General features: G+C 41.8%; 2 protein-coding genes across 3 annotated transcripts in view; both read right to left on the bottom strand.

Annotated features, from left to right (window-relative positions):
- LOC134438771 (zona pellucida sperm-binding protein 1-like) overlaps positions 1 to 26,832 on the bottom strand; it is a 32,424-nt gene extending 5,592 nt beyond the window's left edge. Inside the window, exons 1-13 of one of the 2 annotated variants that reach the window (XM_063188419.1) lie at positions 26,676 to 26,832; positions 25,880 to 26,085; positions 25,589 to 25,732; positions 25,346 to 25,457; positions 24,989 to 25,217; positions 24,761 to 24,902; positions 24,457 to 24,600; positions 24,221 to 24,279; positions 23,942 to 24,126; positions 23,458 to 23,858; positions 23,277 to 23,373; positions 22,966 to 23,170; positions 22,228 to 22,840 (exon numbers count right to left, since the gene is read on the bottom strand). In XM_063188419.1, coding sequence (XP_063044489.1) covers positions 22,698 to 22,840; positions 22,966 to 23,170; positions 23,277 to 23,373; positions 23,458 to 23,858; positions 23,942 to 24,126; positions 24,221 to 24,279; positions 24,457 to 24,600; positions 24,761 to 24,902; positions 24,989 to 25,217; positions 25,346 to 25,457; positions 25,589 to 25,732; positions 25,880 to 26,085; positions 26,676 to 26,798 — 2,190 coding nt within the window. In that variant the 5' untranslated portion in view covers positions 26,799 to 26,832 and the 3' untranslated portion in view covers positions 22,228 to 22,697. Of the gene's footprint in view, positions 1 to 22,227; positions 22,841 to 22,965; positions 23,171 to 23,276; positions 23,374 to 23,457; positions 23,859 to 23,941; positions 24,127 to 24,220; positions 24,280 to 24,456; positions 24,601 to 24,760; positions 24,903 to 24,988; positions 25,218 to 25,345; positions 25,458 to 25,588; positions 25,733 to 25,879; positions 26,086 to 26,675 lie in introns of those variants that run through there. The other variant, XM_063188420.1, reaches the window with a different exon arrangement.
- On the bottom strand, positions 1,678 to 16,635 carry LOC134438770 (uncharacterized). The gene is made up of 13 exons (XM_063188418.1): positions 16,486 to 16,635; positions 7,984 to 8,189; positions 6,411 to 6,548; positions 6,166 to 6,277; positions 5,373 to 5,838; positions 5,147 to 5,288; positions 3,748 to 3,891; positions 3,491 to 3,552; positions 2,947 to 3,131; positions 2,453 to 2,853; positions 2,272 to 2,368; positions 1,961 to 2,165; positions 1,678 to 1,830 (listed from the first exon to the last, which is right to left on the bottom strand). The coding sequence occupies exons 1-13, from the start codon at positions 16,606 to 16,608 to the stop codon at positions 1,688 to 1,690; spliced, it is 2,424 nt and encodes an 807-aa protein (XP_063044488.1). The 5' UTR covers positions 16,609 to 16,635; the 3' UTR covers positions 1,678 to 1,687.
- Positions 26,833 to 27,826: the final 994 nt, after the last annotated feature.

Below are 27,826 nucleotides of genomic sequence, written 5' to 3'. Positions count from 1 at the left end.
GACATCTCAATATGGGTTTCACCCTCATACGTGACATTTATTGAAGCCAGCCTTCAATCATGCCGCCCGGCCAATGAGCTGTGTGAATCCGTGGTTCAGTTCGGAGTATAAAACCGTCCCTACGTCGGCTCAGAGCTTCATCTGATAACAACCAAACGTCTGAGACCGTGGGCAAATAGGGTCGTCTGGTGAGATGTCTCGTTTATCTCCCTCAGAAAACTGGGATAACCATGTAACCTATAGTTCTCTTTCAGTTGACGTCACTCAACATCTCACTATGGGTACTTACAATCTTTCCCGATTGCAATGCCGGGATCACGGGCAAGGAGCCACACCGCTGGCGGCCTCTCCATACCTTCCAGGCCATGCCCAAATACAAACACCCAGGGGAGAATCTATGGCCGAGCGGCCCGATCTGCAGTGTATACGAGGGCCTACGGCTCCTAACCCCAACACTGCTGTGCCCTTGGGGAGACCAAAGGCGACGAGAGAGAGAGAGAGAGAGAGAGAGAGAGAGAGAGAGAGAGAGAGAGAGAGAGAGAGAGAGAGAGAGATGTTCATGTTCATTGGAGGTCACTATAAACAGACAAAATACAAATAATGAGCAATACGACCAGTGTGTGTTTCAACCGAATGTTTTGGTGATTGAGTTGCAATGAGCCATGAATGCAAAAAGTCAACATACAGTACCTCGGAGAAAACAACACACACACGGGCGCGCACACCAGGGCTTGACACTGACACGACACCTGCCAACCAGCCAAATGCTGGTAAAACTTGGCAGTGGCTAGTAATAGTTTCACTCAGTCATCTTCTTGCTTTATCACCTCATCCTGTGATGTTAGATGTACAGTAACATGATGAAGGAATATCAAATGTGTGGCTAATACAATGGCTGAATGGCTATAGACCCCGAAAAACCGCTAGCCACAGTGGCCATTAAGTGAAAATGTTTATTTCAAGCCCTGACACACACGCACACACACACACACACACACACACACACACACACACACACACACACACACACACACACACACACACACACACACACACACACACACTTTTATTTCTATCCTTGAGGGCCACATCAAAGGACTCCCATAATTCTCCCAAAAATTGTCACTAAAGAAATGTTTTTGCATTTCTATTTTGTCATTAAAGGTATGAGTATAATTTTAGACAATTATTATTGTCAGAATATATGAAGTCCATTCATGTGCAGTCCCCCCCCCCCCCCCCACACACACACACACACACACACACACACACCAACACAAATGTACACACATTTGCTGTTTATTAAAGAGACAATATACAAAAATATACAAAATATAAACCTTTAACCATCACCTACATGTAAGAAATACATTTGAGCCCAATTGTACGAGGCAAAAGTCTATTCAGTGTGAGTATAGATTTTATTGATGGATTTTATTGATTGGATCTTTATTGATTCATGGCCCAGTCTAGAGGACAATGCATATTTCTACATGAATTAAAAGTCAGAAACTTAATTTATCTCAAAGGAGATTAAGCAATGCTTAAAGGGTTTTACCGACAACTAAATTAAGTAAGTTACATGTAATTTAGTTTTTTTTTTCATCCCATATTGCACAAGACAGAAAAAGTAAAAAAAAAAAAAAAAAACACATTTTATCTGAAAAGATAGGCTTTAAAGCCAAAATCATTGGTAATCGTTAGTTGGCAGGGGCTGATATGCTGCCTTGGGTCGTTTCGTGTAGATCAGAGCACCACACAACATACCCATAGCCAGGAGCAAGCATCCAGCAATGAACACAAGATTCATGTTCAAACCATTGGAAGTCACTGTAAGAAAACACAAACAAAAGTTACTATTTCTCACTGCCATGCAAATGCTGTAGAATTCTAAAATTAGGGTTGTGACATGTTGTACTCTACAGTAAGCCTAGAGAACCATAGGAAGGTAATGGCTGACCTGTGCTTGCAGCATCCTTGAGGTTGACGCTCCTGCTGAGCCTCACGGGTCCCTGGGAGATGAAGTGGCTGATGGTCTGGATGGGAGCCTCTCTCCTGTGGTGGTGGTGTGCTGCAGGTGCAGCTGTGGTGTTCATGCAGCCCTGGGAACACCTGGTGTTGGAATTGTCAGCCTCACACAGGATGACCGAACACGTGATGAACACCTTTGGAGAGAGAGCATAATTTGAACAATTCATGACTTCTAGACAGGGACCACAGGATATTTGGTCATTACAGTTACATAGAATTGTCTATAGCTGTAGTTGGTACCTGATCATGCAATCCAATGAACTTGAAAGCCTTCATTCCAAACTTGACAATATTGCCATGATTTGAAAAGAACTGCAGCGTTTCATCTTGAATGCATCTATGTGACAAATCAGAATTCATTAGCCAACCAAACATGACAAAAATAAACTCAATGAGTATCCACAGCATGCATCAAGCTTACCCATTACTGATGATCGAGTAGGAGGTGTGGGAATTGGGGTCATCACTGGGACTGGCCTGGCAAGACTCCACAAAGAGCTCAGTGTTGTTGACTGGGGATGTTGCTTCAATTTGCATGTACATCATGTCTCCAAGGTCGTACTCGAGAGGATAGGTGCTAGGGTCCTCCATATTTCGAAACTGACTGGAGTGGAAGAACTCAAACTGGTAGCTGAAAGTGCCGAATCCTTTTTGAACGAATACAAATGGGCTTCTGTGGACGTCAAACTCGAGGGTCACACTGCCTTTTTTGGGATACTTGCAAAAAAACTGTAGCTGCACCTGTTTGTGCCTGGTTATGACGTCATTCGGGTTGTCAACGGACACAATCTCATTCTTGAAAATGATATTGGCGTCATCCTCCTACAATATGAAAATAAATATGTTAGCATGAATATTTGGGAGACACTTAATATTCTTTATGTCCACTTTGTTGGGATGATAGTGATGATTCACCTCCATGACAGTCCCACAGGTGTTCAGGGACATGTTGGCGAAGACATGTGTGCCGTTAGAGTAGAGGGTGCAGGAAGGGTCGTTGAGTCTTAGGTGGTCTTCATGTATTCTGATTTTATCCGATTGTGTTTTGTTCACTTCGATGACCATGAAGTTTTCAGAACAAATGACATTGCCTACGAAAGCTGTTAGAATACGACAAATAGTACCATACTGTCAGGTCACACGAGCATGTATTGTAACCTTTCACATTACATGTTTCATGAGCTCACTATCTGAAATTTGGATTAAGCATTTATGCATACATCTTCGTTCTCGCAGGAGAACTGCTGTCTATGCGGTGCACCGAAAGTGCTTCACAGGGTCCGTGCGGACCACTGCACTCGAAAAGCTGAGATTAGTTTGATTACGCAGTGTATTGGGCAAGACCGCTGGCCGTGGTGCTGAAATACTGCCAAATGTCAAATTTCATTACACTTCTCCCGAACTTTCGTTTAGAACAAAACACGAATTTTCTGTTTATTGAAATAATGCAAATACAAACCCTGTTCACGTTCCACAACTTCCACAATGACACATCTCATGTCAGATTGGTAAAAGATACTCCTAAAATGAAATTATAACAGTATAAGTGGTATATTTTCAAATGGACAGGTGTTATATTTTTGGTCATTCATTTCACAGTAGCTACACAAAAAAACTGTTGTTTAACAATGTTGCTTCACTGTCTTTTCATGTCATGGCATGTTGGACATGGACAGGAGTACATCAAACATCAGTACAGTTTTATTCTCTGCTCACCCGGCTTTGCTCTCTGCGATGAAACAGATGGGAAAATGTTCTCCAAGGTCATCACTCCTCGGTGTCCATCGAAGGACATACTCTCCAGCAGAGGTCTTGTCCTTTTTAATGTTAAGAGGTCCACTCATGATAACATCATGAACCCTTTCAGAGAGAGCAAATGTTGAGTCATTATTAAGGATTTGGTGAGAGTGTTAAGAATTGTGAGCCCTGAGTCCCCTGAGCCCTCAACAGTCATGCCTCTCCTCACAACTTCTTAGCAGGTTGCCCATCCCCCGTTGCTGGTGGGCTACCTGTCACCCCCTCCTTCTACTGCTCCCCCTGCTACTGACATACAGACCCTTTCACTGACCTACAGACCCGGTACTTTTCCGTCATGCACCGAGTGTGTGGGTAGGCAGTGATTGGCCCAGCAAGCAGACCTTCCGGCTCCAGAGGTGGGTCCTGGCCTGCTGGTAACACCCCTGGCTCGGCACCCTGCTGTGCTGCTGGGAGCATATAGGGCCAGGACAAGAGGTCAGTAGTCAGACCACTCATCGGACGGGGACTCCATGCACACTTGGGATCCATCTCTCTCATCATCTTGGACGTTTCAGGATCCCAGCGTCCACTCATGTACTCTTGCCGTGCGTCTTTGAGAGTGAGTTGCTACTGCGTTGTTACTATGTTATGTCATGTCTGTATTGTATTGTGTTTACTGTACAGTTTGCATTGTCTAGTAGCTGCATAGTATATGTACTCATTTCTCCATGTCGCGGTTCTGCCAGAGAGTGCATTGGGTCAGTAATGTGCTACTGTGGTGGAGTAGCGCTTGCATCACTCATGTCTGTTTAACGCATGCTCTGTGTGTCTGCTTTAGGCAGGCACATACCCATGCCCCAGTCCACACAGCTATTGTAGGTAGCTGTGTCATGTCCCCTCTTCATTCCCCCTGCTTAGGATGTCTGCTGTAGGCAGTCACCTTCATGTTCCCCCTCCCCCTTGGTAAGATAGCTGCTGTAGGCAGCTATCCTCAGTTTCCTCATTATATATATTGTATATATGTATTGTATATATTGTATATTGTACTGTATATAGTGTATCATGTGTATTTTCATTCATTCATGTATATGCTTATGTCTTTGTATTTTCTATTTTACTTTTATAGTAAAACCACGGTTTCCACGGTTTTCACGGTTTGCATTCCCATCTGTGTGTGTCTGACTTCATTGGACATCTTCATACTGTTCTGGCCGGACAGCCTGTGGTGTTTGTTGTATACCTGCACCAGCCCCTATCATACAGTCCTTTTTCGGGTGTATCACAACACCTATTTTTTTCAGAGAGTTCATCGAGTTTCCCCAATGTCAGACATACAGACTCATGTATTCTGGTGTTAAATGTAAATGCACAAGTTTACACGGAGTGAGTAGCTGCTGCTCTAATCCTGATTTCCAGCTCCTGGTTGATGGCAGCATGCAGCCGTTCTCTGTCAGCTGGGGTCGGATGGAGGAACTGGGGCAGGTACACTCCCGCGCTGCAAGATGGCACTGAGGAATCAACTAAATCCAACAGATAATTAATGGTAGATAAATTTGTGAATTTTGGAAAAAGAAACAAAACATATTTAATTAAAAAACCCTTACCAACAATGACAAACTGTAGAGAAAGATCACTTAATGGATCTGCTGGAGTGCTTTGTGAAGCACTGGCATACGGCCAAGAGGGAGTTGGTGTTGGTGACCTGGTTGAAGAACTGGCCATAGTTGGTCTTGTGGTGGAAGCAGGAGTATTGACTCCTGCAGCCATGGTAGACCCGACAACAGCAGGGTTATTACTATTGGTAGTAGTAGGCCTTGTTGTAGTAGGAGGTGTTGTAGTAACAGCAGCAGTCGAAGTAAGAGTAGGGGGACTGGAAGGTGTGGGTGTTGAAATCCCTAGCCACCCCCCAACAGAGCGTTGTTGACGGGCGGCCTGGATTGGGCCCTTGTAAGATATCGTTCCATCGTTATACGAGAGAGTGATGTTAGTCTTGGGGTAGTCCTCAACAATAAGCCGGATGCTATGTGATCCAAGCATGCCACTTGGACTGTAGTATACAGCACAAGAATCCTAAAACAGAATTATATTAAGTGATATTGTTTGCGTGTGTGTGTGTGTGTGTGTGTGTGTGTGTGTGTGTGTGTGTGTGTGTGTGTGTGTGTGTGTGAGTGTGTGTGTGTGTGTGTGTGTGTGTGTGTGTGTGTGTGTGTGTGTGTGTGTGCGTGCATGCGTGTGTGTGTGCGTGCATGCGTGTGTGTGTGCACGTGTGTGGGTGCGTGTGCAGGCCCAGGACAAAATAATCTGAACTGAACTGTGTGTCCATGTACAAAGAAGAACAAAATGTGTATACATCGTAATGTGCAGTATGTCAGTGAGGTCTGTCTGTATTGATCATACTTTGTCAAGCTGGAAGCCTGTGGGTAGATCCGTGCTGCCTCTACATCGTATCTCATCGCCATCTGAATCACCACCAATGAAGTTGTATGCACGAGGACAGTTCTGTGGAACACTGTACAAGCAGTATTTTCGATCATTTTAATGGGAGTGAATACCATAGAAACATCACAACCTGTATGTCTCACATCATGAATGTTACAGAATAGTGCATTTAATTAATAATAGGTTGCAATATAATGCTTTACCGGACAAATGATATGATGGTAGTGTGTGGAGAATGATTTGGTTCATTTGTGTCAGATCGACGTCCAAGATCCACCAGGACTTCAAGGTTCCACCAAGAGCCCCCAGAATCCAAGGCTACCCAGCAGCAATCAGATGCACTATAAAAGGAGGAGTATGAGTAGTAGTAAAATTACATCTACTCAGTTGTAATAGGGTGTCTGCATTGATGCGGGCAATCAGAGGGTATCATTACCTTCGCCAAGACAAAGTCGGCGAAGGTTATGTTTTGACCGCTGTGTATTTATTTATTTATTTATTTGTTAATATGTTTGTATGTACTTCGTATAACTCAGACAGAACTGAGCCGATTTTTATGAAATTTGGTGGGATGATTGGTCATGACCCAAGGAACAATCGATTAGTTTTTGGGAGTGATTGGGTCAAAGGTCAAAGGTCAAGGTCAAAATGTTTGTTTGTACTTCGTATAACTCAGACAGAACTGAGCCGATATTTATGAAATTTAGTGGGATGATTGGTCATGACCCAAGGAACACTCGATTACTTTTTGGGAGTGATTGGGTCAAAGGTCAAAGGTCAAGGTCAAGGTCACGAAAAGGTCAAAAACGTACATTGAGCCGATTTTTATGAAATTTAGTGGGATGATTGGTCATGACCCAAGGAACAATCGATTACATTTTGGGAGTGATTGGGTCAAAGGTCAAAGGTCACGAAAAGGTCAAAAACGTAAATTCAGCCGATTTTTATGAAATTTACTGGGATGATTGGTCATGACCCAAGGAACAATCGATTACTATTTGGGAGTGATTGGGTCAAAGGTCAAGGTCAAGGTCACGAAAAGGTTAAAAAAAAATTCTTTGCCAAGCACTATATGCCAGAACAACGTGTGCATGCGGAATTGAATAAGAGGTCAAGACTGGGCCAAATATGTAATATTACGATATTCCGGTCCAATTTAAATGAAACTAACACCAAAATTTGGAGAATGTTACGCCCTTCACTCTGAAGATGGCCAGAAAAAAATAAGTGGCGTAGGCGAAGGTTTGCGCTCTACCGAGTGCCCATTCTAGTTGGAGAGATGTTTTATTCCATTGAATGGCATGATCTATACCCACTTCTAACAAAAACAATTTTGCAGCAATCCAATGGCTTCTGAAATCTTTGAAACAAATTTAGCGTCTGCACACTTGACCTCTGACCTCTGTCATCATCTATGTAATGATAGTGCATGAATGCTTATTATTAAGAACATTTTGGATTTGACATTTGAGTGCAATGTAAGAATGCCAGTCCTTTTGTCTTGAAAATATTTGCTTTCATCATGGTTGCTCCAAAAACAACAGTAAGGTAGGCTACCTGTCAAACCACTTCTTGTAATGTTCTTTTTATAGCCCACTTCCAAGGAAATGTGGAGCTACTTTGAATGCTTATGGCTCTAAAACAGAAGTACCTTAAAGCTTCTTCTGTGACCACTGGTTCACAATGCTTTTGCAAACATGTTTCTAACTTGTGCATCATTTATGGCCAGTTTATTTTACACAGGAATTGCCTGATCCTTTACAGGGTTGAGCTTACCTTAGTCGAAAAGGCTTGTCACTTGTAAGGTGCCTAGTTATGACTCCTTCTTCTTGGCACCAGTTGTAATTGTTCTGGTTCTTTCCATTGGTGTCATATATCTGGCCAGCTTCCAAGTTAGTCTGACGTCCGCAATTACCGGTAGCGCAAACCCAATTCAGCCTTGGTATGCAGGAATCGAAAGTGTCCTTGTAGCGGAGGTCCACCTAAAATAAAAGTTGTATGACTTCTAAGCTACAGCTGAGTACTCAGAGGCAGCTATGAAAGACAAACATTCATGTTGGACCTATTTTCTGGAAATCTTTCTGGAAATGTGGATTTAGAGTAAAGTTAAATGTAGGTAGGCCTAGTAACCATGGTTTCTCTAAGCACTCTGAACCAACCATAGTATTACTATGGCTTCAGGGCCGCTGACAGCTTTTGCTGGGCCCGGGACAAAGTTATCTGAAAGGCCCCCCTACCCAATACGTACAATGTAATGGGGTCCCAATTCTGGGCCCTCTATCTCCCTGGGCCCGGGACAACATACTCCTTTGTCCCCCCTGTCAGCGGGCCTGACTGGCTTATTCATGTTTTTTTGGGTAACCATGAAAATCGTGGTTCCTGGCTAACCATGCATCATGGTTATTCATGGTTTTCATGTTTTTGTCAACATGGTTTAACCATAGTCACAAACCATGCTCAAAAAACCATGATTAATTGTGGGTTTCATGGTCACCCAAAGAAAAACTTGAAACCTTGTTCGCAGCCATGGTGTAATGGTGAGGCAGTTGAACTGAAGATCAGAGGGTTGCAGGTTCGAATCCCACCCTGACCTCTCCCTACACCTCCATCCATGACTGAAGTGCCCTTGAGCAAGGCACTTAACCCCATATTGCTCTAAGGACTGTCACCAATATGTGCCTTGGATAAAAAAAAAGTGGCAGCTAAGTGTAATTTCATGAATAATTATGAACCGTGGTAAAACCATGGTTAATGTTATAGTTAAAAAGTGGAAAAGAGTAGAAGTCCGCACACTGTGGCTCCGCTTTGAACATTTATTCAGGTACTTTCCACTATTAGACACGCCTTTGTCCTGCACCTGGCCTCAGAGAGGTGGGATGTGCATACTCTTACTTTTATGATAATTTTATAGTTAAACCTAGTCAAACCAAAAACCGTGCCGAACCATGCTCAAAAAAACATGAAATCGGCCCTACCGTGGCTGATATGGTAGGGCACACGTTTACCACTCGGCCGACCCGGGTTCGATTTTCGTAAGGGATCTTTGTTCAACCTATATTATGAATGACATAATTACCAGTCAAGTACAAGTCAAGTGTAAGATTTTACGGATATCACATTGATTTTATTGACCAACCAGAATACTGTAAATCATTTAGGGCTACTCATAATTGTGATTATGAAGTGGCTGGCTGAGGCGGCCGACACCAGCAGGACCAGAGGCAGCAGCGCTCTGAACACAGACATGATGACTGATGTTGCAGACTCTCAATCTGCTGCATTTCTCTACAGTAGCTTACGTCTTTCCATAGCAGAGGAGGCGTGGTAGCATTGCTAAATACTGTTTGTCTTATTAAGGTAGACTTACTTGTACTATAAGATTCCACAGGTTCATTGGGCTGGAGACTCTTTAGACTTGATGAACTTGTTTCAGATTGAATGGGTTCTTTGAAACCTGATATCCATTCAGCAATAGTTTAGCACACTTACCGTATGGACTCTTGTGGGCTTCCAATAAAACACTGGTTCACAGGAATGAATGAAGAATAGACAGTGGTCCATGTTCTAATGCCATAAAACACCAATCAGGTCGGCCTAAGTTAAGCCATTCTTGACAACACGAGGGGCAGTGGTTTCACTGTACCCATCCTTACTTTAGCACCGAATTATGTACTGTGTAGTTACTGTGTGGTTTCAAACGTATAACCAAACTTATATTAATCAGCCAGGTTGGAGGAAACATTTCATAGCATGTAACGGGGTGGACCTGTGACATGTGTCAAAACATCTCTCAATACCTCAACGGTATACTGGATATACTGGCTCTGTGGCATGTTCAAAGAAAAGACTTACAAGTCAAGTCAAGTTTATTGTCAATTTCTTTACATGCACTGGTCATACAAAGAATTTGAAATTGCGTTTCTTGCTCTCCCATGCAGACATAGACTAATCTAGGTAAGGACATAGACAGTATAGACATAGACAGTACTCATACATGGACATAGACAGTATGGACGTAGACATTGCTCATACAGACATTTAAAGTGCAAGACTGGACAACAGAAGACTTGTAGAGAACATACATTAAGAGGAGGTATTTTGTTGTGCTTTTTCTAAAAGTCCTTTATAGCGTTCTGACATAGTAATAGTAGCATTTGAAGAAAATAAATAATTAAAAAAGGTTTTATTAAATACACCAGCAGCAGTATGTGTGTGTGTGTGTGTGTTTGTATGTGTTTTGTGTGCGTGTGTGTGTGTGTGTGTGTGTGTGTGTGTGTGTGTGTGTGTGTTTGTGTGTGTGTGTGTTTAGTGCAGGTAGAAAGTGCGGTGTGCGTCTGTGTGTGTGTACCTGTGTATGTGTGTGTGTGTGTGTGTGTATGTGTGTGAGTATGAGTTGTGTGTCAGTGTGTGTATGTTTGGGTTTTGTGCAGAAAGTGCAGTGTGCTTGTGTGTGTGTGTGTGTGTGTGTGCAACCACAGTAAGTGCAAAAATATGTCTCTGCATGTTGTGTGTAATGAACAGGTTTCACTTTCACTTCACAAATGAACGATACGTTTTCAGTGCCTCCCCAAATTTTAGACTATACCCTACAGTGTGGTGTATTTCTAAAATGTAAACACTTAATTCTCTACCTTCACAATGAACTCTGCAGTGTTAATTCAACTCCAAGAGAGTTCAAAGAAAAGAAGGCATTGATAATGTTATAAAATTCCACATTTTGTTTTCAGACTTGCAACTACAGTAAGTGCGAAAAACGTGTGTCTGCTTGTGTTGTGTATAATAAATGTAGGTTTCTCTTTCACTTCACGACTGAAAGATAATATGTGTGTTGTGTCATGTGTGCCGTGAAGGTTGAGAAAGAAATTCACATTTTAATATGTTAACACTAACACAATTAATTTAATTCATTAGTTTATCATATCACAATTTGTCAGTCTATCATATCATATTATATTTATTTTATTTTATCAGATAATTTCCTTTCAATTAATAGTAATCACATCAATTCCACCACATCTTAAAATCATTTATGAGAATTATGATATTATCTTGAACTATCAGTTATGACATAAGAAACCATTGGGCAACAATTATCCAAAATTGTATTGCTTGATAACTAAACAAAATCATACTCATGGCCTTAATTCATTTTCTGTGTTTTTACTACATGCATTTGAGAGAGAGAGAGAGAGAGAAAGAGAGATATTCATGTTCAGACCATTGGAGGTCACTGTAAACAGACAAATGATGAGCAATACAGCCAGAGTGAGTTTCACCCGAATGTTTCTGTGATTGAGTTACAATGAGCCATGAATACAATTGAATAGAATTCAATGTGTGAAAAAAATAAAATACATGTCACTTTGATGTGTGTTTATTTCTTTTTTATTATCCTTCATTTCATCAGTAAACATTAATTTAAGACAGTCATACACTCTATTCTATTTTATTAAACAACTCTTTGAATGAACAGTGAAAATATCCAAAAATATACAAAATATACATCTTTTAACCATCACCTACAGTACATGTAAGAAATACATTTGAGCCCAATTGTATGAAACAAAAATTTAGAATGGCTTGATTCAGTGTGAGTACTGGTATAGATTTTATTGAAGATTGTTTTGTTGGTTCAGGGCTCAATCTAGAGGACAATGCATTTTCTTACATGAATTAAAAGTCAAAAACATCATTGATCTCAAAGGAGATTAAGCAATATTTAAAGGTTTTTACAGAAAACTCAATTAAGTAAGTCAATTTAGTTTTTTTTTCATCCCACATTAGAAAGAAAAAGTACAAACATTTTGAAAACCTGTATTTTATCTGAAAAGATGGGCCTTAAAGCCAGCATCATTGGTAATCGTTAGTTGGCAGGGGCTGATACGCTGCCTTGGGTTGTTTCGTGTAGATCAGAGCACCACACAACATACCCATAGCCAGGAGCAGGCATCCAGCAATGAACACGAGATTCATGTTCAAACCATTGGAGTTCACTGTAAGAAAACACAAACAAAAGTTACTATTTCTCACTGCCATGCAAATGCTGTAGAATTCTAAAATTAGGGTTGTGACATGTTGCACTCTACAGTAAGCCTAGAGAACCATAGGAAGGTAATGGCTGACCTGTGCTTGCAGCATCCTTGAGGTTGACGCTCCTGCTGAGCCTCACGGGTCCCTGGGAGATGAAGTGGCTGATGGTCTGGATGGGAGCCTCTCTCCTGTGGTGGTGGTGTGCTGCAGGTGCAGCTGTGGTGTTCATGCAGCCCTGGGAACACCTGGTGTTGGAATTGTCAGCCTCACACAGGATGACCGAACACGTGATGAACACCTTTGGAGAGAGAGCATAATTTGAACAGTTCATGACTTCTAGACAGGGACCACAGGAAACTTGGTCATTACAGTTATATAGAATGGTCTATAGCTGTAGTTGGTACCTGATCATGCAATCCGATGAACTTGAAAGCCTTCATTCCAAACTTGACAATATTGCCATGATTTGAAAAGAACTGCAGCGTTTCATCTTGAATGCATCTATGAGAGAGATCCGAATTCATTAGCCAACCAAACATGACAAAAATAAACACAATGAGTATCCACAGCATGCATCAAGCTTACCCATTACTGATGATCGAGTAGGAGGTGTGGGAATTGGGGTCATCACTGGGACTGGCCTGGCAAGACTCCACAAAGAGCTCAGTGTTGTTGACTGGGGATGTTGCTTCAATTTGCATGTACATCATGTCTCCAAGGTCGTACTCGAGAGGATAGGTGCTAGGGTCCTCCATATTTCGAAACTGACTGGAGTGGAAGAACTCAAACTGGTAGCTAAAAGTGCCAAATCCCTTTTGAACGAATACAAAAGGGCTTCTGTGGGCATCAAACTCAAGGGTCACGCTGCCTTTTTTGGGATACTTGCAGAAGAACTGGATCTCAACCTGGTGGTGTCTTGTTATGACGTCATTCGGGTTGTCAATAGACACAATCTCATTCTTGAAAATGACATTGGTTTCATCCTCCTACAATACAAAATACACGTTAATATTTTGGAGACTTTAAAATTTCTTTTTTAGAGTACTGGTAGCGGTGATTCACCTCCATGACAGTCCCACAGGTGTTCAGGGACATGTTGGCGAAGACATGTGTGCCATTAGAGTAGAGGGTGCAGGAAGGGTCATTGAGTCTTAGGTGGTCTTCGTGAATGTTGATTTTTTCGGATTGTGATTTGTTCACTTCAATGGCCATAAAGCTCTCTGCACAAATCACGTTACCGATGGTAGCTGTAGATATGCAGAAAACGATAACGCATTACAGTCTGGACACACTCAACTTATACGTTTAACATTGAATTGGATTGGAATAATATAAACAAACCCTGTTCATGTTTCACCTCCACAATGACACATCTCATTTCGGATTGGTATAGAGTGGAGCTGTAAAGACGAAGTCAGATTATTTCGTTAGGTGTTGTTTTTTGAAAAGCAATGGTATTCCTCAATCATTGTAATACAATCTATACAGTAGTTATGTGTGTTACACAACCTCAGTGTTTTTAGAAGTCCATGATAATAATATTATCTCCATGGGCATAAACTTGCAGTCAGCAAGTAACTAAACTTCACTTCTTAAATCTCACCCAGATTTGCTCTCAGCAATGAAACAGATGGGGAAATGTTCTCCGTCGTCATCACTTCTCGGTGTCCATGTCACGATAAACTCCCCAGAGAGGGTCTTGGTCTTGGTGATGTTCAGCGGCCCACTAATAATAAGGTCTTGAATCCTTTAAGGTAAAGCCAACTTTATGTCAAGTCGTTATTAAACATAGCCTACTATAATAAAAGGAGTAAACAGTATTTACTGTATACACACACACACACACACACACACACACACACACACACACACACACACACACACACACACACACACACACACACACACACACACACACACTTTGCGATATAGGTCTGTTGCTTACACTGAGTGGGAGGCTGAGGCTCTAATCCTGATTTCCAACTCCTGGTTGATGGCGGTGTGCAGCCGTTCTCTGTCAGCTGGGGTTGGATGGAGGAACTGGGGCAAGTACACTCCCGCGCTGCAAGATGGCACTGCAGGCTCAACTGGAAACACAACAAGTAATTCGTTTTCAGGTTCATTTGTCACTTTGTGAAACGAAAAGACGCTCTCTATACCGATGAGGTCTTACCTTTGACAGCGAACTGTAGTGGAAGTCTACTGAAGGGGGACGAGGTGGATGGAGCAGTGGTGGATACAGGTGAAGCGGTGCTGGTTGGTTGGTAAGGAGTTCTGTAGGATCTTGACCCATCGTGGTAGGTGAGATTGGTGTATTGCTTGGGGTAGTCCTCTAGTCCTGTACACTCCAGTTGAAGCAGTAGGAGAGTAGTGGAAATTGCAAGTATCCTGACAGAAAAAAGACAGGATAAACTAAGTTGTCAAGACAATACAAACTCACATGCTGAGTGATTGTTTGTGCGTGTGTGCATGCCTGCGTGCATGCGTGCGTGCGCATGCTCATATGGGGTGGGTGGGTGTTACCAGATGAATCTTACCTGATCAATATGGAAGCCAGTTGGTAGAGTGACAGCATTTCTGCATTTGATATCATCATGATCTGGGTCACAACCTATGAAGTTGTAGGTACGAGGACAGTTCTGTGGAACTCTGCAATAGATTTTGGAACTCGTTAAAACATTTCACATCATTTTCCTTTATGCAAAAATGTATAGCTAAGGACTGTATCATTACACAACTGATAAAAGGAACAGGCTTTACCTGACAAATGATATTATGGTAGTGTGTGGGGAATGATTCGGTTCATTTGTGTCAGACCGACGTCCAAGATCTACCATGACTGGAAGGTTCCAGGGATAATTACCGCCACCATTGTTAATGGTCACCCAGCAACAACTACTGGCACTATAAGAAATGGCAGATATTGTCATTTTTAAATTCCATATTTTCTACTTCCATATTTTCCATCCGAAGGACTAGAGTAATATAATATACCATTTATAATGTTTCTTTCTTCCCTACTACTCACTTGATTTTGTAGATATATTCTAAATGGGATATACGTACCTTAGTTGAAAAGGTTTGTCACTGGTGAGCTGTCTGGTCACAATCCCTTCCTCTTGGCACCAGTTCAGATGGCTTGGGTTCCTTACACCAGTGCTGTATATTGTGCCTACTTCCAATTCAGTCTGACTTCCACAGTTTCCACTTGCACAATTCCAATTCAACCTCGATCCACAAGAATCAAAAACGTCATTGTAGCGGAAATCAACCTAAAATAATAATTAAAAAATATATGTTACATATTTCTGAAACACACACTCATTATACATAACTTCCACTGCAACAAGTAGGCTAAATATTGTATATTTTTAATCCATATTAAATTAACCATTTGAATTGAATTAGTGTTGAATGCACAAGACTTACACTACCTTGATCATTTTTAAAACTTAATGCAGAGCTACTGTTCTTAATTACAAATGACATAAAATTAGATTAGAACTTGTATTGGTAGGTACCCAAAGGTATTTGATAAACAGGTTGATTCTATGCAAATATGTGGTTTCAATAAAACAAAGAAATAACCAACAATACAATTAAAACAATATCCTGCCATATGTATAAGCCTATATATTCTCTTTTTACTATAACTATAATTGAATGACATATTAATCCTTTCCTCTAGCTGAACCACACAAGCAACATTTTGAAAGAATGTGAAATTTTTGCAACTCTAAATAATTGCACATTTCTAGGGATGCACCGATACGGCTCCCGATACTGCTCATTATACTCGTACTCGTACTTGTCAAGCACTTGCCGATACCAGCTATGAGTACTACTATTACTCAAAACAATACAAAATCTTGTCATGTTCTGTGGACATGAAATCAACATGGAAAAAAGTGCCACCTCATACATTTACTAACATTTAAATCTACATGGAAATGGACAATAAAAATATCACAGGTGGAAAAAAACAAGGCCATGCACTTATTTTCATTGTATTTTGGTGGTAAAAGGTATCGGTATCGGTACTCGGTATCGGCAAGTACACACATTAATGTACTCGTACTTGTATCGGTTTTTAAAAAAATGGTATCGGTGCATCCCTACACATTTCACGTTTAAAAAAAGAATGTACTGGTAATTCAAAAATTTAAATTCGCAAGTTTAAAAAAAATAAAAAAAATAAATCATTGGCACAAATAAAGCACAGTTGTGATAGAACTCTGTGGGTCTTACCCTGTAGGATCCGTCTGGGTTGCGTCCTTTAGGGAGGAAGGACATGGTGCCTCCCCAGAAGTGGCTGGCTGAGGCGGCCGACACCAGCAGGACCAGAGACAGCAGCGCTCTGCACACAGACATGATGACTGATGTTGCAGACTCTCAACCTTCTGCATCTCTCTCCTCCTTTTATACAGCAGCAAGAAGGAAGGGACCGTTTACGGTAAATAACGTCAGCCCATGATTTCCTGAGTGTAAAAAAATGTCATTAGGTCAGATGCAAAAAAATCTGACACATGCTGGGTTCTGAAACTCGAGGAACTTGTTTTTTTGTTTAAAAAGAGGGCCATACGCCCATAGTCAACAAGTGGGTGGACTCCAATGCTCACTGCATAACAACAGTGCTCTCCCCCATCCTTCTCCATGACTGAGGTACACTGAGCATGGTACCGTCCCACCGCACTGCTCCCCATGGGGCGCCACTGAAGGCTGCCCCCTTCCACGGGTGAGGCATAAAATGCAATTTCGTTGTGTGTAGTGTGCAGTGTTCAGTGTTCACTTGTGTGCTGTGGAGTGCTGTGTCACAATGACAATGGGAGTAGGAGTTTCCCAATGGGCTTTCTTCTTTCTTCTTTATTTCAGACAGGGCCAGTTCTAGTCTATCTGGTGTCCTAGGCGAACAGTCCCTTTCCTTTTCGTGCATTTAGATATTGGCATATGTAAATGTTTTGTACATCTTATTGAGCATAATTGATCTAGTACCTGCATATACTGTATACTGAATGCCCATGAATAATAATTATGTTTTATTTGACGTTTTAACAATGTGGGGCTTTCGGGTACCCCCAACAAATTCGTTTGGGCGTCAGACTTGTAGCCCAAAAGTTGCCGGTTCGACTCCCAACCCGCCAGGTTGGTGGGGGGTAGTAATTAACCAGTGCTCTCCCCCATCCTCCCCCATAACTGAGATACCCTGAGCATGGTACCGTTCCGCCGCACTGCTCCCTTTGGGCGCCATTGGGAGCTGCCACCTTACACGTGTGAGGCATAAATGGAATTCCATTGTGGGCAGTGGACACTTGTGTGCTGTGGAGTGCTGTGTCAAAATGAGAATGGAAGTTGGAGTTTCCCAGTTTGGCTACAATTAAGTTACATTTTCAGGGGACCTGGTGAAGGTTTAAGTGTTCAATATAATATAGGCCAATAGGCCTTAAGTGCAGGGGGAAATCTTGGTTTGTGTTCATATACGGCCCTCGGAGGCCTTTGTATACAATTTGAAGTGGCCCTTGAATGAAAACGGTTCCCCACCCCTGGCCTAAATGGACAGCTAACCAAGCTAAGAAAGAAGTAAGGCAAGGTGTAACCCAGGTCATCCGCTCGTGGAGTCATACCGTCGCCATGGGAACCCCTTGTGCATGCCTATAATTGCACTCGGAATGACGTAACTGGATTTAGTCCTTACGAGCTGATGTTTGGAAGACAGCCTCGACTGCCAGTTGATCTGGCATTCGGACTACACACAAACAGTCAACCTAAATCCCACTCACAGTATGTGCATGATCTGAAAGACCGTTTAGAGGAGAGTTACCGTGTTGCTACTGAGAATTTCACAAAGATTGCTGACCGTAATAAACTTCGCTTCGACCGAAGAGTAGTTGAATCCAGTCTTGAACCAGGTGATCGTGTCCTCGTAAGGAATGTGAGGCTCAGAGGGAAACACAAGTTAGCTGACAAATGGGAGACAGATGTCCACGTGGTCATCAGACGAGCAGGTGACTTACCTGTGTATACAGTCAAGCCAGAGAACAAGGAGGGTCCGTCACGCACACTACATCGCGACCTATTACTGCCGTGTGGATTTTTACCGGTGTCTGAACCTGAGGCCACTCCGGCTCCAAGGCAGAACAGTAGGCCGAGGACGCGAAGGCAGTCCAGGATGGAGACCCAGGTGGCGGATGATGCCTCTTACTCTGAGGATGACGATCACTTCTTCTATCCATCCAGGGAAATGGTGAACGCCGACCTGAGTGAAGCAAGAGTCTTGACCTGGCCAGATGAAGTACAATTGATGGAAGAACAGATCAGAGATGTAAATCATCCAACGCCCTCTCTTGCTCAGGGACTCTTTGCTCCTGCCAACCTGCCTGAGAGGACCACAAGCTCTGCCGTTAGACCGTCATTTGAAGGAAATGGATCCATTTCTGATGTAGAGAGGTCAACACAAGCTCCTGTGGAGCCTATGCCAATCGAAAGAGATGCGCTCATTGCTACCTGGGATGGTGTTCTAGATGAGCACAATGTTATTCCCAGACGCTCCCAAAGATGCAGAGAACAGCCTGAAAGACTACAGTACGACCAGTTCGGAATCCCCTCACTGTCCAGAGTATAATAACAGGTACGAGCATGTCACAGCACACCCCAGTTTTCCATTTTTTTGATGTGGTGCTGGCTGCACTCATTTTGTGCCTGCTTGGCTTGGATTGTCTATTTTCAGCTCACGCTTTTATTTCATTTCCGGGTGGATATCCCAGGAGGGGGCTCTCTGAAGTCTCGAGCTCGGTAGGCCACTGAAGCTTCTGAGATATTCAGGTTTTCTTTTCCTGTTTTCAGATTAGACAGTGTAGTTGGACAATCCTTGCCTATTCTAGCCACATGTCTTCCCCTTTTTTGTGTGTGTGCATGCCATTCTGTGATTAGGTTGCGCCTCTCAACAACCAGCTGTTGTCTTAATGCAACAGATCCATATCAGGACAAGACACTCCGAAAAGGTTTTGGCTGTGCAGATTCCTCAGGTAGCCCACTTAGGTGTAACGGGACGTACACACCTTTAGGGGGGGAGGGTGTAACCCAGGTCATCCGCTCGTGGAGTCATACCGTCGCCATGGGAACCGAGTACGCTCGTGGGGCTGTTTACATTCTTCGAAAGACTTTCCGTTTGTCCTCGTCTACTGATGTCCACTGATTTAAGCTTACCGGCGATAAAATACACCATTCAATAGTGTTTTATTGCCAGTCATCTTTGCGCTAGGAGTGTTTACTTACTCCACTGGTGGAGTGAAGAGTCGTGATCGTTGCAGGTTTTTAAACCGTAAAGATTATTTGTAAGTATCTGTCAACACTGTGTGGCTAGTCGGTCGCTAGCATTTTACATAGCAACCAAACGTTACGGTTAGCAACATAACGATCCGTTTATAACTTCATGTCTCTTGTGTTCATAAAAACTAAAGCGTTGAAGACCGGATTGGCGTCCCAGTGTCCGAGTCCAAACCCAGTGTGTTTCTTTCCACGTTGATATCTGGTGAGTGATTAATTTAGTTTTAAAAGCAGTCATGGGGCTCTACTATACCGCATTGCACTTAGCTTCACTTCAATTGTTCTGAATGTATGGAAGCGTTCTGTATTATAATGTGTGTGTTATATGTATGTATTTACATCTTGAAGAGAACCGATTTTAATGTTGTTTTGGCCTGTACAGGCCGGGTCTTTTGTATGGATCGATTCATGCTGTTCAAGTGAATTCAGCTGCGGTGCGATCGCCTTCAAGTACCACCGTGAAGGCGAACCCCAACAGCTGTGGCGAGCCTGGCCTTCAGATAAGAACTGTTGATATAACTGAATGAATGAGACTCTTTTGTTTTGTTTTGTTTTCTTCTTCTTCTTTTGTAATACACTGTATTCAACGTTTCATGCTATAGCTTTTATTACCTGTCCTATTTATATATTTCTATCTACTCACCCGGGTGATTTGGCCTAGTTGTCTATTGGATTATATCTGGTGAATGTAGTTGAAGATTTAACCGTCTGCAATATATATTTTTATTTTTAATTATTTATTTTATTTGAATCTGCAGATTGTCTTTTGTTTATCTGATTGTTGTTTGTTTATGTCCATCTTATTGGACAGATAGCCTACTACACTAAGTTATTCACTCACCAATTTATGAAATATTAATACTCCTCTATTTATCATCTGGATTATTCTTAATACAATATTTCTAACTTACAAACTCCGTCTGTGTGTGTTTTGCTTTTGCTTTGTGTTGGTACACTCCTTTCTTTAGTAGCGAGCCTAGGTTTTATTGATGCGCAACGCAAGCCCAGAGTGTAAAGACAATATTTTTATTATATTGTTTAGTGAAATAGTTAGAAGTAGGTTACAAAGGCATCACATTGTATTTTCTAACCCTCACCCATACAAACACTGACTTCAGGGAACGTATCAATCAACTCACTAAGAATCTGTCACCAATGACAGACATCTCGTTAAGATGTTGGATTGTTGTTAAAGAGTTGCCCAACTGGTTTGCAGGAATGGCCTATATATTATATATGAAGCTATAGCTCAGGCTACTACTTTGAATGTGAACAGATTCACTAAACAAGGAATATTGTACACTTGGCTCATATAGTGCAGCTTTCAATTCAAGCAGGCCAGAACAAAAACTATAGGTTACATGGTAAGCTTGGTTCTCTGAAGGAAATGAAGGAGACATCTCAATATGGGTTTCACCCTAATACGTGACATTTATTGAAGCCAGCCTTCAATCATGCCGCCCGGTCAATGAACTGTGTGAATTCGTGGTTCAGTTCGAAGTATAAAACCGTCCCTACGTCGGCTCAGAGCTTCATCTGATAACAACCAAACCTCTGAGACCGGGGGCAAATAGGGTCGTCTGGTGAGATGTCTCGTTTATCTCCCTCAGAAAACTGGGGTTACCATGTAACCTATAGTTCTCTTTCAGTTGACTTCACTCAACATCTCACTATGGGTACTTACAATCTTTCCCGATTGCACACCGCTGGCGGCCTCTCCATACCTTCCAGGCCATGCCCAAATACAAACACCCAGGGGAGAATCTATGGCCGAGCGGTCCGATCTGCAGTGTATACGAGGGCCTAAGGCTCCTAACCCCAACACTGCTGCGCCCTTGGACAGACCAAAGGCAACCAAAGAGAGAGAGAGAGAGAGAGAGAGAGAGAGAGAGGTTCATGTTCAGACCATTGGAGGTCACTATAAACAGACAAAACACAAATAATGAGCAATACGGCCAGTGTGTGTTTCAACCGAATGTTTTGGTGATTGAGTTGCAATGAGCCATGAATGCAAAAAGTCAACATACAGTACCTCGGTGAAAACGCACATGCGCGCGCACACCAGGGCTTGACACTGACACGACACCTGCCAACCGGCCAAATGCTGGTAAAACTTGGCAGTGGCTAGTAATAGTTTCACTCAGTTTCTTCTTGTTTTATTTATTTCCATGTAATATGCTATGCAGTCATCTTCTTGCTTTATCACCTCATCTTTGGATGTTAGATGTACAGTAACATGATGAAGGAATATCAAATGTGTGGCTAATACAATGGCTGAATGGCTATAGATCCCGAAAAACCGCTAGCCACAGTGGCCATTAAGTGAAAATGTTTATGTCAAGCCCTGACACACACGCACACACACACACACTTTTATTTCTATCCTTGAGGGCCACATCAAAGGACTCCCATACTTCTCCCAAAAATTGTCACTAAAGAAATGTTTTTGCATTTCTATTTTGTCATGAAAGGTACGAGTATAATTTTAGATAATTATTATTGTCAGAATATATGAAGTCCATTCATTTGCAGCACCCCCACCCCCCCCCCAGACACACACACACACAAACACACATGCACACACATTTGCTGTTTATTAAATTGTTATACAATGATTGAGGTTAAACTTTGAATGAATTGGATTCAATGTCTGAAAAGATAAAATACAGTTTATTTCTTATTATCCTTCATTTCATCAGTTTACATTCAATTGAGACATTGTATTCTATTTTCTTGAACAACTCTTTGCATAAGCAGAGAAAATATACAAAAATTTACACAATATAAACCTTTAACCATCACCTACATGTAAGAAATACATTTGAGCCCAATTGTATGAGGCAAAAGTTTAGAATGGCTCGATTCAGTGTGAGTATAGATTTTATTGATGGATTTTATTGATTGGATTTTTGTTGATTCACGGCCCAGTCTAGAGGACAATGCATTTTTCTACATGAATTAAAAGTCAGAAACTTAATTTATCTCAAAGGAGATTAAGCAATGCTTAAAGGGTTTTAAGGACAACTACATTAAGTAAGTTACATGTAATTTAGTTTTCTTTCATCCCATATTGCACAAGACAGAAAAAGTACAAAAATAACACATTTTATCTGAAAAGATGGGCTTTAAAGCCAAAATCATTGGTAATCGTTAGTTGGCAGGGGCTGATACGCTGCCTTGGGTCGTTTTGTGTAGATCAGAGCACCACACAACATACCCATAGCCAGGAGCAAGCATCCAGCAATGAACACAATATTCATGTTCAAACCATTGGAAGTCACTGTAAGAAAACACAAACAAAAGTTACTATTTCTCACTGCCATGCAAATGCTGTAGAATTCTAAAATTAGGGTTGTGACATGTTCTACAGTAAGCCTAGAGAACCATAGGAAGGTAATGGCTGACCTGTGCTTGCAGCATCCTTGAGGTTGACGCTCCTGCTGAGCCTCACGGGTCCCTGGGAGATGAAGTGACTGATGGTCTGGATGGGAGCCTCTCTCCTGTGGTGGTGGTGTGCTGCAGGTGCAGCTGTGGTGTTCATGCAGCCCTGGGAACACCTGGTGTTGGAATTGTCAGCCTCACACAGGATGACCGAACACGTGATGAACACCTTTGGAGAGAAAGCATGATTTGAACAATTCATGACTTCTGGACAGGGACGACAGGAAACTTGGTCATTACAGTTTAGTAGAATTGTCTATAGCTGAAGTTTGTACCTGATCGTGCAATCCGATGAACTTGAAAGCCTTCATTCCAAACTTGACAATATTGCCATGATTTGAAAAGAACTGCAGCGTTTCATCTTGAATGCATCTATGAGAGAGATCCGAATTCATTAGCCAACCAAACATGACAAAAATAAACACAATGAGTATCCACAGCATGCATCAAGCTTACCCATTACTGATGATCGAGTAGGAGGTGTGGGAATTGGGGTCATCACTGGGACTGGCCTGGCAAGACTCCACAAAGAGCTCAGTGTTGTTGACTGGGGATGTTGCTTCAATTTGCATGTACATCATGTCTCCAAGGTCATACTCGAGAGGATAGGTGCTAGGGTCCTCCATATTTCGAAACTGACTGGAGTGGAAGAACTCAAACTGGTAGCTGAAAGTGCCAAATCCCTTTTGAACGAATACAAAAGGGCTTCTGTGGGCATCAAACTCAAGGGTCACGCTGCCTTTTTTGGGGTACTTGCAGAAGAACTGGATCTCAACCTGGTGGTGTCTGGTTATGACGTCATTCGGGTTGTCAACAGACACAATCTCATTCTTGAAAATGACATTGGTTTCATCCTCCTACAAAATAAAATACATGTTAATATTTTGTAGACTTTTAAATTTCACTTTCACTTTCACAATGAGTGATAGCGGTGATTCACCTCCATGACAGTCCCACAGGTGTTCAGGGACATGTTGGCGAAGACATGTGTGCCATTAGAGTAGAGGGTGCAGGAAGGGTCGTTGAGTCTTAGGTGGTCTTCATGAATGTTGATTTTTTCGGATTGTGATTTGTTCACTTCAATGGCCATGAAGCTCTCAGCACAAATCACGTTACCGATGGTGGCTGTGGATATATAGAAAACAATACCGCATTACAGTCTGGACACACTCAACTTATACATTTAACATTGAATTGGATTGGAATAATGTAAACAAACCCTGTTCATGTTTCACCTCCACAATGACACATCTCATTTCGGATTGGTATAGAGTGGAGCTGTAAAAAAGAAGTCAAATTCTTTCGTTAGATGTTTTTTGAAAACCAATGGTAGTCACTGTAATGCAAGTTATAGTAATTTGGGTTACACAACCTCACGGTCCATGATAAGATATTATGTCTATGGGCATAAACTTACAGTCAGTAAGTAACTATAGATCACTTCTTAAAGCTTACCCGGCCTTGCTCTCAGCAATGAAACAGATGGGGAAATGTTCTCCGTCGTCATCACTGCTCGGTGTCCATGTCACGATAAACTCCCCAGAGAGAGTCTTGGTCTTGGTGATGTTCAGCGGCCCACTAATAATAAGGTCTTGAATCCTTTAAGGCAAAGCCAACTGTATGTCAAGTCGTTATTCAACATAGCCTACTATAACAAAAGGAGTAAACCGTATTTACTGTATACACACACACACACACACACACACACACACACACACACACACACACACACACTTTGCAATATAGGTCTGTTGCTTACACTGAGTGGGAGGCTGAGGCTCTAATCCTGATTTCCAACTCCTGGTTGATGGCGGTGTGCAGCCGTTCTCTGTCAGCTGGGGTTGGATGGAGGAACTGGGGCAAGTACACTCCCGCGCTGCAAGATGGCACTGCAGGCTCAACTGGAAACACAACAAGTAATTCGTTTTCAGGTTCATTTGTCACTTTGTGAAACTAAAAGAAGCTCTCTATACTGATTAGGTCTTACCTTTGACAGCGAACTGTAGGGGAAGTCTACTAAATGGAGACGAGCCGGCTGGAGTGGAGGTGGTGGAAATGGGTGAAGCAGTGCTGGTTGGTTGGTATGGAGTTCTGTAGGATCTTGACCCATCGTTGTAGGTGAGAGTAGTGTACTGCTTGGCATAGTCCTCTACCTCAAGCCGGATACTGTACATTCCAGTTGAAGCAGTAGGAGAGTAGTGGAAATTGCAAGTGTCCTGACAGACAAAAGGACAGGATAAACTAAGTTTTCAAGACAATACAAACTGACAGGCTGCGTGATGTGTGTCTGTGTGCGTGAGTACGTATGTGGGCATATGGGGTGGGTGTGTTAGATGAATCATACCTGATCAATCTGGAAACCAGTGGGTAGAGTGGCAGCATTTCTGCATTTGATATCATCATGATCTGGGTCACAACCTATGAAGTTGTAGGTACGAGGACAGTTCCTTGGAACTCTGCACAAGATTTTGGAACTGGTGTTAACACATTTCATGTAATTTTATTTTACGCAAAAAAAAAACCCATAGCTGAGCACTATAGTAGCATCATTATTACACTGTTAATAATAAAAGGAACAAAGCTTTACCTGACAAATGAAATGATAGTAGTGTGTGGGGAATGATTTGGCTCATTTGTGTCAGACCGACGTCCAAGATCTACCATGACTGGAAGGCCCCAAGGATAACTCCAGCCACCATTGTTTATGGTCACCCAACAACAACTGCTGGCACTATAAGAAATTGCAGACATTGCTGTTTTTAAATTCCATATTTTACATCTAAAGGACTACAGTAATATCATATACCATTTATAATGCTTCTTTCTTCCCTACTCATCACTTGATTTTGTAGATATATTCCAAATGGGATACACGTACCTTAGTTGAAAAGGTTTGTCACTGGTGAGCCGTCTGGTCACGATCCCTTCCTCTTGGCACCAGTTCAGATTGCTGGGGTTTCTTGAACTAGTGCTGTATATTGTGCCTACTTCCAAATCAGTCTGACCTCCACAGTTTCCACTTACACAATTCCAATTCAACCTCGATCCACAAGAATCGAAAACGTCTTTGTAGCGGAAATCAACCTAAAATGAAATATATATACAGTATATGTTAAATGTATTTCTGAAACGCAAGCTCATTATGCTTCATTTGCACTACAGGTGCAAAGATGTATGCAGGACAGTACGGTATAGTTTAATCCATATTAACAGCAACATTTAAATTAGTGCTGAATGTTCACACTATCTTGATCATTTTAAAAACTTTATGTAGAGTGACTACTGTTCTTAGATAACTTTTATTGGTACCTAAAGGTATATTTGATAAACAGATTGATTCTATGCAGATATTTGTTCATTTGGTTTCAATAAAAAATACTAATTATAATCAATACACTTATAACAATATCCTGCAATATTATAGGCCTATGTAGCCTATTCTCTTTTTACTATGACTATTACAGATCTACTTGCGATTTTTTTGTAAAAAAAAAAAACAAAACAAAAAAACATGTAGGCTAATTCAAAATCTTAAATTAGCCATTTATTTTAATTGGCATAAATAAAGCACAGTTGATAATAATAATGATCATTATAATAATGATAATTGTATGTGTATAGCAGAACAGGACGCAGCTCAATGTACAGTTGTGATAGAACTCTCTGGGCCTTACCCTGTAGGATCCATCTGGGTTGCGTCCTTTAGGGAGGAAGGATATGGTGCCTCCCCAGAAGTGGCTGGCTGAGGCGGCCGACACCAGCAGGACCAGAGGCAACAGAGCTCTGCACACAGACATGATGACTGATGTTGCAGACTCTCAACCTGCTGCATCTCTCTCCTCCTTTTATACAGCAGCAAGAAGGAAGGGACTGTTTACGGTAAATCGCATCAGCCCATGTTTTCCTCAGCTTAAAAAAATGTCATTAGCTCAGATGCAAAAAAAATTGACACAGAGCTGAGTTCTGAAACTAGATGAACTTGTTTTGTGGTTTAAAAAGAGGGCCATATGCCCATAGTGTGCAAGTGGGTGGACACCTATGCTCCCTCATAGCATGCTTTCAGACAGGGCCTGTTCTAGTCATCTCTGGTGCCCTTTGCGAAAACACCCTTTCCTTTTCATGCATTTCGAAACTGGCATCTGTAAACACAGCATTGTACATCTTATCAAGCACAATTGATCTACCTGTAGTACCTGCATATACGAATACTGAGTGCCCATGAATAATAATTGTCATTGTTAAGTTTAATGTTTAATGACATTCTAACACTGGGGGACTTTCAGGTACCCCAAACAAATTTGGTACCCTCTGGGACTGCCTTGTTTGCCTATGCGTATAGCGCCTGCCCTGCCACCACCAGTACCGCCTAAATGGACAGATAAACAAGCTTAGAAGTAAGGCAAGACATCACGTCGCATCTCCTATCATGTCGCATCTCCTAACCCTCACCCATAAACAGTGAGTTCTGGGAAAGAGTATCAATCAACTCACTCAGAGTTTGTCACCAATGACAGACATCTTGTTAAAATGTTGGAATGTTGAAAAGAGTTGACTAACTGGTTTGCAGGAACAGCCTCTATTATATGTAGATCAACCTCTTTGAATGTGAAAGGATTCTGTAAACAAGGGATATTGTATACTTGGATCATACAATGCAGCTTTCAATTCAAGCAGGCCATCAAAAACTTGTTCTATGAAGTTAAACCACAATGACACAGAATATTCTATTTTTATTCTTTCAGAAAGTTACATATGGCTACAGTACAACTGTTTTTATTATCAAATTCCCCTTCGTCTGACCTGCAGGTTGTAAGCGGAATTCAAG

The sequence above is a fragment of the Engraulis encrasicolus genome, chromosome 22, assembly GCF_034702125.1.
Source record: "Engraulis encrasicolus isolate BLACKSEA-1 chromosome 22, IST_EnEncr_1.0, whole genome shotgun sequence".
NCBI lineage: Eukaryota > Metazoa > Chordata > Actinopteri > Clupeiformes > Engraulidae > Engraulis > Engraulis encrasicolus.
This window is presented reverse-complemented; position numbering and strand designations above follow the sequence as displayed.

Bases quoted from the DNA above. Each gene is read 5' to 3' on its own strand.
- LOC134438770 (XM_063188418.1), bottom strand. From the start codon at position 16,608: ATGTCTGTGTGCAGAGCGCTGCTGTCTCTGGTCCTGCTGGTGTCGGCC. The intron at 3,553-3,747 runs GTGAGCAGAGAA...ATTTCATTTTAG, and splicing joins ATCGCAGAGAGCAAAGCCGG to GAGTATCTTTTACCAATCTG. The intron at 1,831-1,960 runs GTCAGCCATTAC...GTTTTCTTACAG, and splicing joins CAAGGATGCTGCAAGCACAG to TGACTTCCAATGGTTTGAAC.